The sequence below is a fragment of the Homarus americanus genome, unplaced genomic scaffold, assembly GCF_018991925.1.
Source record: "Homarus americanus isolate GMGI-L3 unplaced genomic scaffold, GMGI_Hamer_2.0 scaffold45299, whole genome shotgun sequence".
NCBI classification, from domain to species: Eukaryota; Metazoa; Arthropoda; class Malacostraca; order Decapoda; family Nephropidae; genus Homarus; species Homarus americanus.
Window position 1 is genome coordinate 348,144 of NW_024753650.1, and position 12,718 is coordinate 360,861.

The 12,718-nt window shown below is 38.0% G+C and overlaps 1 protein-coding gene across 24 annotated transcripts in view; it reads left to right on the forward strand.

Moving 5' to 3' along the window:
• Positions 1–12,718, forward strand: part of LOC121855415 (serine/threonine-protein kinase WNK1-like) — a 234,231-nt gene that overhangs the window by 218,351 nt on the left and 3,162 nt on the right. For 23 of the 24 annotated variants that reach the window (XM_042350336.1, XM_042350337.1, XM_042350338.1 and 20 more), the window contains 7 exons: positions 1,106–1,751; positions 2,371–2,534; positions 3,428–3,962; positions 4,894–5,069; positions 5,695–5,895; positions 6,370–8,211; positions 12,017–12,099. In XM_042350336.1, coding sequence (XP_042206270.1) covers positions 1,106–1,751; positions 2,371–2,534; positions 3,428–3,962; positions 4,894–5,069; positions 5,695–5,895; positions 6,370–8,211; positions 12,017–12,099 — 3,647 coding nt within the window. The remainder of the gene's footprint in view (positions 1–1,105; positions 1,752–2,370; positions 2,535–3,427; positions 3,963–4,893; positions 5,070–5,694; positions 5,896–6,369; positions 8,212–12,016; positions 12,100–12,718) is intronic. The other variant, XM_042350349.1, reaches the window with a different exon arrangement.

The window sequence follows — 12,718 nt, forward strand, 5'->3', positions numbered from 1 at the left end:
ACATGGCTACATGTTTTGTGGACTACCCACTGTACAGTATCCTTTTCATTACTTTGTAATAAACCTAGTCATGCTTATGTGTGTTTCTGTTAATTACCATAACATAATATATTTATATATTTAGCGGTTGTACAAACACAAGGCCTCACACATGCCACTCTGACTGACAGACTTGATAAGTTTTACCAACCATAAGGACAGTTGAAGCTTTAAACATCACTCACAATGGATCTTGAATATTCCATCTGTAATCAGACATACCTAAGTTGCCTCAACAATTGCAACCCCAGTCTCTGGTGCACTCTAAGATTAAGACATCCTGAAATGAGAGAAAACGGACTCCTATGACGGGGCACTCAAATAAACATACACATAGCTGTATAATGCAATATTATGCAATAATAACCCCTAAATCGGTTAATTCGGACAATCAGCTAAAACGGGCACTCATCCCCCCCTATTAGTCCGAATTAACAAGGGTCGACTGTACTGTAGAGCTGTCCATGCTGCATCTGTGGGGTGCAGATGGCCAACATATTTGTCCAGAGAAAACAATTTAAATAATTTTTTGTAATATAAAACACACTTTGTTCATTCTAATAGTCAAGTCCTGTGGAACAATTATAACAAATCATTTACTGAACTATTAGTTCAGTAAGCTGGGTGGGTTTTTATGAGTATACTTCTGTGTAATTAAGGTAATGGTGAATACTGTATAAGTTTTGCAATGTGTTCATTACACTGGCTGTGCATGCGTAGCTGCAGTATTTCTTTTGGCTTGTCTTCTTAGATTCTCATTTGGCTTTTAGTGCTTCGTCTTTCATAAAAATTTAAAGTTTAATATTTTCTTTTGTAATTTGGTTTCCTGTTGTAATATACAAGCTTTTGAATAATTAATTTCAAGCTAAACAAATACATTAAAATTTTCCATTTGTTATAGATTTACAGTACTTGTCATGCACTTTTTGTTAGTAGTCTTACCATGTTATTATTTTACATTTTCACTTGTAGTATTCCTGTATATAACAGGGAATATTGAGGTAAGGTTAAATGATAATTTCATCAAGCAAAACAGCTGTATGTGCCACCACTTCTATTACTGCAGGGTGTTCTGAGCATGGGAATTGATGACAGAAGAGTATTGGCCACGCCTCCCATCACCAGTGATACGGTAACGGCACCTCTGGTTACACCTGCAGTGTTGCACACTCCACTTGCGCCTGCTGGTATGCTGATGACTGCACCGGTGCCTGGCATCATGGCAGCTCCAACACCAGTTGGGAGTGTTTTAGGAACTCCATCAGTTCCATTAGATTCAGTTGGTATGCCCATCAATACTGACACGTTTCCAAGTTTCCAGGCAGTACCACCGCCTGCTACAGCAATGCATCAACTCACATCATTACCTTCAGAGATACCTGCTTCTGCTGTCAACATCTTTCCTAATATGAATATGTCCATAGCACAAACTGGACATTTTGCAGTCGATTCCAGTCAGGGTACACTGCCACCTGACCAGGCGACCAGAGAAGCTGGTCACGTGGCTACAGAACATAGCCAGGTGACTGGAGAATCAGGTCAAGGGACAGGAGAAGTTAGTCAAGTTGGTGTAGAAGCTACGTATATGCCTGTAGTGTCTGGTCATGTTGCAGTATGTCAAGGAACAGATCTTCCTATTAATGTACCTGTATCCATATGTATGCAAACACCTATGGGCTTGGCAGCTGGGACTCCAGCAGCTATGACACCCGGTAAGTACAGTCTCTATTGATATATTTCATGTAATAGAAGTGGACACTTCTTTGAGAGAAAGAGATTACCCTCTATCCTTTTTATGGATCTTTTCTCAATATGGATATTTCTTTGTTGTGATCTACCACATATTTCTCTTTTTCCTTCTTCATTAATCAATACTTCATTTATACTCTGACTTTTTGGTGTATATATAATGGCTGTGGTGGCTATATATTCTTCACGTTGTTTTATGTTCTCTCTGGTGGAAACTGCAGAAGATTGATGCACTTATTTCATAGATGAACCTACATTTAATGCTTGGTCTGTGAAACCGTAAAGGAACTTGGGTGTGACCTTTCTCATTCTTTGATACATTCTTCTGTTTGTTTGTCCATAAACAGCATTAGTATTTTTTTTTTACTGTATGAATTTTGTAGTAAACTACTACTGCTCTGATGCATGTCATACATATATTTGATCAGATTAAAAGATTTCTTTCTTTCATGGAACTTTCATAAACAGTGTCACTATGTTAAGTGCTGTATAAATTTCATCAGTTTAATTTTTAGTGTCAGTTACCTGTTATATATACATTAAAACAATAAACTCTGAAGTCACTGACTTATTTTATAATAGGTATGGGCATGTCTGGAGCTGCACTGGGGCTTCCTCCAGGAGTGATGCTCGCTGTGCCCACGGGTTCAGGACAGAGGAGTAGAATGGACCTGAATGCTCTGAGGGAACAGCTACAGAAGCTTGTACCCGGTGCTCGCCTCACATTAGCCCACCATGGAACTGAGGTATGTTTTCTTGCATGTTTGAAGATAATTATGCTATTTTTTGTTTGTTAAATGTTTACTAAATGTGTTAGTTGTGTGTTTATATATGCGTGTGTGGATATATGAGGAGGTTTTAATAGTATGAGTGATGGAGAGGTGGTGCAGGTTTAGTGAACGATGGAACAGAATGTAAAATTTAGTGTCAATTGATATGTCCAGATAACACTGCTGTAGTGGATGAAATGTTACTAATGTTGGTGAATAAGTTTGGAAAACAGTGTACATATGCTCCTCTTCTTGTGAACTTTCAGAGATATGAACTAACTGCACTGTACTATATTGCCCACAAAATTAATGTAATCTATTTGTGCTTTGAAACACCATTAATGGCTGGTAAGATATACTATAGAGTAATGTATTGTATTTATTATTAAGGTATAGCTCTAATGTACACCCTTCATTTTTTATACATGTTTGGCATCTACAAGATTAAAGTTGGACTTATGAACAGGCCTCATAAATATAACTGAGAGAAAGGTGATACAGAATATGAACAACAGTTAAGTGATGAAAATAAGTATAGAGAGAGAGAGAGATTGGAAGAAATAATCATTAACTTGATTTAAGATGGAGTAGAGGAAATCTGAGTGTTTGAAACATCTGTGAATGGATGTGTCAACAAATGGAATGATTGAATTGAACCAGAAAGTAACAGAAGGAAAGAAAATCAAGGGTAAATATAAGGAATGTATGGAGAGAGAGAATAGGTTTAAAGAAAGCAAAAATGAGACTGTGCTGTAATGTGATACAATTCAACTTAAGTATTTTGCTCTTATCAAAGTGATGTAAGGTAATAGGGGATACTAATATTTGTACTCCGTGTGACTGTTGTTAATATGACATATGTATTTCAGGGAAGTGTAAATACTGGTTCACCCTCCATTGATGGTCTACACCCAGTTTACCCACAGTCATCACTAAGTGCCACTCAGCCAACTATTGGTGGCATTCCTCTCACAGTGATGGGATCAAACACAGTAGGAGGAGTCATGCCAATGGCTCATGGAGAAGGACTTGGTACTACAGTGGGTGGGTCTGTAGATCAAAGTATGATGCTACCACAGACTGTAAGATTACCAGGAGGAGAGACTGTGGCATTAGTTCCTCAAGTTATGATGGAATCTGTCTGTCCTCCACCAATTGGTTATCAAACCATGGTGCCTCTTAACCTAGATACAGCTACTGCTGCATCAGCTGGTTTGGCTCGTGTAGGCCCTGAGGAGGCTTATACGTGGAGACCAACGGGCACCTCCCCTGCACACATGCATAGTAATATATCTCTATCCCGTACACCCTCTTTAAAGGAGTCTGAAGAACAGGGTGAGACCAAACAGCCTCGAACTTCCCGTTTTCAAGTCACAAAGGTGGTTGAAGAATCTGTGAGAAGGGGTAAGTCAACATTTTGCTTCATAACATGTATAAATTGAGCAGTGAAATGTAATTGCAACATTTTTGGTGACACCCAATGTCATATATATACAGGAACATATTGATGCAGTTCTCACATAGCACTTTTGCCAGTCTTGTACTGTTCACATTTGTAGCTTATATTCAGATTCATCCACTAGAACAGCATCATCTGCAAATAGCAGCTAACTCACAACCATTTACATTACATTTTATTATTCACAAAATTTGTACCTCTTGTTATCACTCTTACTCTAACTTACTGGGACAGTATCTTACTGTCCAGGCAATGAAAATATTAAACAAAATACCTGTTCTTTCATAATCCTACTTTCACTTGAGAATTTCTTCCATCTTCCCCACATTCATCATCATTCTTTAGTACTTTTCTTTCTGCTCCATCATTTTTAAGGCTAAAAATTCTACAAATAAACAGTTCCCCTCTCCACAAACTTGTTTCTTTAATGTAAAATATTGCTCCACTCATCCTCTTCCTTTCCTGTTCAAACTCCTATTTTCTTTTCTAAACACACAAACTGTTTTTGCTACAGTTTTCTCAATAATAACTACCCCACACATTCCTTGGTACAGTATACTCAACAGATGTATTCTATAGTTTTTACCTTTATTTTTATCACATGCTCTTTGCCATTCCTTTGGTACATTTGCCTTTGCCACACTTAGTCTGTACGCTCCTCATGATCTATTCTATCATTATTTCACCTTCCATCTTTGATATTTCAGCTCAGATTCTATCTACCACTCCTTGGGTTTACCTTTATTGAGGTTATTTCTAGCTAGTTTCACCACCTCCTCCCTTACTTCTTAGATTGTATTTAATCCAGTGAATGCAACTCACTTTGTCTATTATCTACCATTCTGCTTACTGAAACTGTTGAATTTATCTTTCCAGTATCTGACACATCTACATGCAGCAGCCCTGTTAGCTCGCCTGTTCGTCGTGGACGCTTTGCCGTCACCAAAGTTGCAGAGTCATCAGAATCTGCAGAAGGTGCTTCAGGAACTTCTGCCCTAACAACTGGATTGCTAGAGTCTCATCCTCGTTTATTGTTACGTGAAGATTCTCAGGTAGGGATATAGTAGCCTTTCTGTCTTAAGTGTAAGGTGATGACATGATGATGATGATGATGATGCTAATGAATTCAGAGTCAGAGGATTTCTCTCTTTCTCTCTCTCTTTATCAGTAGACATGAATCTTGTAAACATGGTAAATTCTCTTGTTTTTCATTCACTTAATGAAACTTGGGAGGAAAATTCTTCCAAGTGAGATCTTAGCTTTTTTATATTTTTTCAATCATGGATCTTGTGGTGAACAGAACATCGAAAATTTCATACTTTTTATTTGATAGAGGAATATCCATATTTTTCTTTATTTTTTATTTTGTCATCTACGTAGACCAGTGGTTCCTAACCTATGGTCCGTGGACTGGTGCCAGTCCCTTGGGCTTAAGGTTTACCAGTCCGACGTTTTTCTTTACTGTCGCTTATTTTGCTTTTAATTTCTGAGTGAAATATTATGCTCTTAAATTTTATGATCATTAATAAACATCAACTTAAATATAAAAGGATATAAAAGAGTCAAAGAAGGGAGAGATAATACAGAGAGGTACAGAACAACTGTAGAACTTAACAGAAGAACAACTAGATTGACACGATTAAAAAAATCGCAAATATTTATTTCTTTTTCGTATAGGGTGGAACTCCCTCAGACCCTCCTTCATTGGGTCCCTCTGCCCCTCCTTCCATGACATCATCATTTGTCTCGGAGGATACTCCAGCTACCACTCCAGCCACCCCTGCTGCTGATGGGGACACCTTTAGTCAAAAACAATTATCAGCCAACAACTCCAGTGAAGATCATTTGACTGTCTTGGAAGGCAGCCAGTTTAGTGGTGTATGTATTGTAATACTGTAGTAGTAGTAGTAGTAGTAGTAGTAGTAGTTGTTGAGTGGTTTTGCTACAAGCTGGTACAGTATGTTTCAGAGTATTGCAACCATTCCCATGTGCTAAAGCCAGTTTTCTATGTAATTCCTTTTTTCTTCAATATTATGACTTTCTGTCAAGTGTGCAGCTTATAATATTGGTCTGTTATTCCTGTAGGAGTTTGAAGTTTGCTTTGTACAAAATTTTAAGGTATATTAAAAAAAATGCCTCTATTGTATCGAAGCAGTTTGATAATACTGTATTGTGGTTTATGCATGATTGAATTTTCAGCACATTTAATTGCATGAATGAATTGATTGGATGATTTGCATGGTACTTTATCACAGTATTAAATTCATAATATTTTATTAATTTTAGGTTCATAAGATGAGATGCTATTCTCGTCATTAAGATGCACACTAAGAATTGTTTTGCTTTCTATAGGTGGTTACTAGACCCCCTGGCGATAGGTGGCAGCCCCAGTCCCAGCCTTCATCCTCTTCCTCAGCTCCTCCCAAGCAGACACCTATGTGTGAGGAGGCTGTTGTCTCCCCCATAGCCCATCCTTATCCTCACAATTCTAATACAGTTCCTGACAAGGGCTCTTTAGCATTGGGCTATCAGGCTACATCCACAAATAAGTCAAGTGCCACTAATCAGCAAGCCAAGATCAATGCTTTTAAAAATAGTAAATCACCTAACTTAAGTGTCCCCGTCATTTCACCAGTACACGGAACACAGACATTACCACAAATTGTGGAAAAACCGCTGCAACCATTGTATTCAAATAATCCGCCTCCAAGTACACCCCCACCCACTCTAAAGTTGCCCTCTAATCTGCCTGATACTATTAAAAAGAGATCATATACTATTGGTGGAGGAGCCATTCCCAAAGTTTCTGATACACACAGAACAGCTTCAAGCAAATTTTTATTTACAAGAAATGTTTCTTCCTATGATGGTGACACAGAAGAAGCTTGTGAATCATTACTTACTAGTGACTCTGATGAAAGGGCTCATACACTGTGTTGTAGTAGAAGTGTTGAGGTACAGACGGAAGCCTGTAAAGGACAAGAGTGTGATCGTCCCCCACGCTCGCCTTCATTGTCTGTAACATCAAGTCCAACTCACCGCACAAAGCCCAAGACTACGAGGAGTCTGAATAGTCCAATTCCTCCTCCAATCCCACCAAGAAACAAGCCTTTGAAATCTCCAATAAAGAAATCAGGAAGTGTTAATTGGTTGGATCGTAGTAGCAGCATTGTTGACCTAGGAAATTTGTTTGAAGAAGTTAAACAGTCAAGAGAAATCTTGCATAAATCTCGTGATTCTTTATATCGTTCCAGTGAAAAAAGCACGCTGAGTGTTAGTGGTCCGCTGTCCCGCACTAAGAGTGTCAACAATATACAACATTTAGGATTGGCTCGGACTAGAGATTCAGGATTATCACAATCATCCTGGGAACTTGGAGATGCAGATACTTCATCACATTTCCGTTCACAAAAACTAGGCAGTAGCTTCAATGAAGATCAAAGACCTAATATGCTTAGTGTATCTTCAAATATAAAGCGTAGTCCAGCCTTACGAAGGCTAACTGGTCGGGAAAAACTCGGTATTAATGTAGAGGACTCGGTTTACCACACCGTCCATACACCATCTCATGCAAGCGTGAACCCCCGTACTAAGTCACGTGGCCGACCTGGCACCCCTAATACCCCAGCATTCCAAGAAGATGTATATTATACTATACAGGGAGGTGCTGGAGTGACTCAGCATTATCAGACTGAAGAATCCCGAGCATGGCAACCATCAGGCTCGATGCCAATGCATCACCCAAAAACTTATTACAATTCATCAAGTTCTAGCAGTGAAGAAGGTTTTGAAGAGGATGATCCATTATATGAACCACTACATGAATCGCCAACAAATGTGTCACCTACAGAAGCATATATTCCTCATTATCCACTTGAAACACCTTACCTTTCTCCTCGATCTCCAAAATATTATTTTCATCATCACTCCCCACCTCATACAATGTATTATCCTCCTTTGTCCCCAAAGAGTCCTAAGCACCATCTTTACTCTCCAAAATCTTCTCACCAGTATAGTCATTCACCTCACCAGATGTATCCAAATCCTCAGTGCTCTCCACAGTCTTCACACTGTCCTCAGTCCTATCATTACCCATGTACCTGCATGCACCAGAGCTACCCCAACCCCCTCTGTAGCCGACCATGGCCCTCGCCCACAGCCCAGCTTGAAACGGGTCGTTCGTGCTCTTGGACAGTAAGTTCCTGCACCCGGTAAAGTTTGGGTCGCTCTGGGATCCTGTCGCTGTTTGTGTGGGCCCCTGCACCTCCCACACCCTGTCCTGTCTTTTCTTCCTATACATTTACCATAGTTTATAACCACCCCAATTTCCATCACAAAACAGATGATGTGTAACATCAAAATCATTTTACATTAAAAAAAAAAGTTATGAAGTACCTGATCTAAACAATTTTAAAGTGGAGTTCACTCACCATTTAATGTGGGAAATAACCAGTAGTGTACAAATCCATAAGCACACTTTTAACCAGAAAGTGTCATTTAACTCTCACAGTATACTGTACCATCCCATAAGATCCTGTATCCTACACACCAATGCTTAGTAGTGCTTGAGTAGTGATAATATGCCAGTATTAGCTGAAAGTGCTGCCTTACTTACACTACTGTACTAATATAGTTAACAGGGATTTCTTTCTTGCAGGTCATGGTGAATTTAACTAACTAACATTATTTGTATTCATTTCTGGACACCCTGCATTAAGTGGGAAAAGGCTTGAACAAGTAAAAAATAAATACAATTAATATTGTAAATACCTGTAGTAGCAGTTCTTAGAATAATTATAAATATGCTTACAAGCAACAGGTTTGAGCAAGGCTTGGTATAACTGTGGCAAGATATTTTAATATACTTGATAAGGAATGCTTTAGTCTTAGAGGTGTCACTAAATCTAGAAAATGTTCGCTAAAAGTTGTACTACAGTGAAATTATGCAACAAAATCAATATATTAAGTACTGAGTGGTACACAAAAAAAAGTTTATAATATTTCTAAAACTTTGACATAACAGATCGACCAGTTTGAAGTCCAGTGTTGCATGTTCAGGATAGTATTAGTGTACAGAATTAAAGGCAGAGGAAAAAATATAAAAAAGGAAAAGAAATTTGATGTAGAATTAATAAGGTAGTGAGTAAGATTGTGGTATGGTTAAAGGAGAAAAAATGGAAAGAACAGTAAAAGAAGGAAATTCTTCCATTGACTCACAAATCCTTCTTTGCATTACCTTTCCAGTAGGATATTTTGCGCAACTGTTAATATATCTTGTTAGTGGTCGAAAAGGTTCTCCATTTTTATTATTGCTTGAAGGAAATTGTAGATTATTATCTTTATAACCTGAGGCCAGTTCGGAATAACTTGTTTATAGTACATCCAAGCTTGGGCCAGGGAACCTTAAACAAAGGTGGCTGAGGTCTAATCCCAAGATTTAGCCACCTCCCTCATTGAAAACATCTGTAGGGGTGATCAGAAACTGCTGTTGCCACTGAGGGCTAAAGCCAGAGCCTGAAAGCTGCTCCTTAACTGACTCTGCCACAAAACAGTTCACTTTACCACCCCCTCACTCCAGCTGTAGCTTCTGTTCGTTTGAAGACTATACTCTTTTGCACAGAAGCCAAGTATCAGGCCTCATATATTGGTTACAGGGGATTTGGGGCTGGGCTACACAGTTCTCAGTCATATAAAGATGAGAGAAAATTTTTACCATCGGTGATACAGGGGGCTACCACGTGTAGCATAATGTATCCACCAACCACATGGTGATAGTCCAGTCCATGTTTTATTCTGGTTTTGGAGCAGAGCTTATCATACCTTTTTGTCCAGCCTTATAGCTAAATCATGGAAGAATTTATAAAAAGTCAGACTCATTGAATACTCCTCACAAGGTTAGCCTATTTGGGGACCTTGTGGTACATGTATCCCTTTTCAAGAGTTCTGACACATGAAGAATCAAATAGTGATTCTCAAGGCATCTAAAACAACAGCAGAGAGCTGCATAGCAAAGGGGAGTTTCTAAGGTCAGTACCTGGTACTCCTAACTTAGTTTCATGCTTTATGGCCAAGGTCAGTTGAAATGCAAGTGTGTACACTGGCTGCATGGTTTGTGACTTAGACTCCCAGCTGTTTGTGTGGCATTTATGGTTTTAAATCTGTGGGGCGAAAGCTAATCTTTATATGCGACCCTTGTTGCCTCTGTTTAGGTTATCCAAAATCAAATTTGGGGACTTTAATAGTGTACTGTACACAAGTTGCTCCTCACTGGCTCAGTTATGAAATGGGCTTTTCAAGATCAAACTATCTCTTTCTACTATGTAGTCTATTACTTGATCACTTCAATTTGATCTTTTCTAGAAATAATATGATCATACTAAATAAGTTTGAATATTGTTTGCTGTTTGATTGATAAACCATCAGGTACACTAAAGAAATTCCTTTAACTTACTCTAAATGTTATGATAGAGTCCTAACTTTGTATTTTGTGTATTTTGATCTGGGTGAATTAATAGGTTATATTTTTATTCTATGCAAGATGAGGCCAATAATGTACAGTACATTGATCCTGAGCAGTGTTTGTATACTGTTATCACTACAAGTTCTTTAGTAAAGGCAAATAAATTTGCATGCGAGAACAAAAGCAGGCTGAATTTATACCTGTATCTTCACTATTATTTCTGAATTACTACAGTGAAATTGAATCATCTTGTTTGAAGTATTAGTTCAGTACAGAGATCCCCCACTATCAGAATGGGGTAGGTTCTTTGAAAGTCATTTGGTTATCGAATAATCAGATAGCGAATATTATATGGGATGGAAAAAGTAGGGTTCAGTTCCCAACTAACAAAAAACACAATATTTTATTTTATTTTGCAGTGGAGCTTACTGTGTTTGGGTTTATTCTTGTGCTTTACACAATTACCAAAACATAATTTAAGTTGTTATACCTTAGAAAAAAAATGCCTATACCTGTATACTGTTGGTACAGTACATTACCTTACATTGGGCTTTTCCCCATTAGTGATGCTTGATTATTTCAAACTTGGTTTCAAGCATCACAGGTTTTTGGGGTATCTTGGTGATGGTGTAGGTAGCCAAGGAATCACCACAATGCTTGGTTGCTATTATGTACAGATTCACAAAAAGATTGCACGAATACAGACAGATAAAGGAAGAACACTTACCTGCAGCAAACACAAAGCAAATGGGGTGTGGGAGGAAGGAGGGGTGACATCATGCACCTGGAGCAAGAGTATGTTTCTGCACATATGGTGGAGCAAAATGGCTGACCCAGCTGACTCCCAGCCCATGCCTGCCGTGCAAGTTGAACTTTTATTCGAACTAACATTTGGAGAAGTAGAATGTTGGATAAGCGATTATTCAGATACAGATCATTCTGATAGCAAGTGATACCTGTATTATAAAAGAAGACATCTTTAGTTCTGTATAATGTTATTAATGTAATCCCTAATATTAATGCTTGATGGTTGAACTAGACAGGGTAGGTAAGGTGTTGGTACTGTCCTGTATGCAGAACTGGTCATTGTAATACAGTACTACTGTATAAAGATCTGTCAATTATCAATTATGACATCAAATCGTGTTGATGCATGGTGGTGTAAAACATGCAGCATTTTAACAATTAAAAAGATTACCATGATTGCCAATATTCCAGCCCAACAATCAATAATACTGAAGTTGTAAATATTGCAAAATGCTGGGATCTTAAAAGTCGAATCTATCTTCAAGCTTGCTCGAACTGAACTCTTGTAAACCCCTTAAGATAATTCTATAAGTATGAGTTTTAGTGTAGTGTATGAGGTTCAGTAATCTAGTTGTATTAAATGATGTAACCGTATGGATAAGATTGAGAGTGATTATTTTGAACTCTTCAAAATTTTATTAACAGTTCAATCATTGTCAATCCATAGGTGTTTGTACTACTGTATACAGTATTGGAGTCACGTACACAATGTCTCCCTTCTTTTCTATTCAGGAGGACGAGGAACTGGAAACTGTGAGACACGAATTAGAGGATCTTTCAGAGGATGATGACAGCTTTCAACAACTTCTCTCTAAGTAAATTACTTCAGGTTTTATTTTTATTTTCAGAATAAACACGAGAAACTTATTAGAAAGATTATTCATTAAGCATGTGATATACCAGGGTACTTATTTTGTTAATTAACATCTCTTAAGTACAGTACAGTAGTAGTGAAATAAGAAAATATTAATTGTAAGAAATTTTATATCTAGTTATGATTTTTATATTGTTTTGTGTATTAAGATTAATTGGTCATTTGATATATGTAAAAGCACTGATATTTTTTTTTTAGAAAACAGTTGAGGATAGGCATACTTGCAGGTCATATTGATATACAGTACAGGTACTTGTATGCTCTTGACAGTACAGTATATGCATCTATATGCTTGCATGCCTACATATGTCCCTGCGTGTGTGTGTGTGTGTGTGTGTGTGTGTGTGTGTGTGTGTGTGTGTGTGTGTGTGTGTGTGTGTGTGTGTGTGTGTGTGTGTGTGTGTGTGTGTGTGTATGTGTATATATGCGTGCGTGCGTGCGTGCGTATATGCGTGCGTGCGTATATATATGCGTGCGTCGCGTGCGTGCGTGCGTCGCGTCGTGCAATGTTTAGAATATTAAATTGATAAAAGTTGCAACATATGATTTTATTATACTGT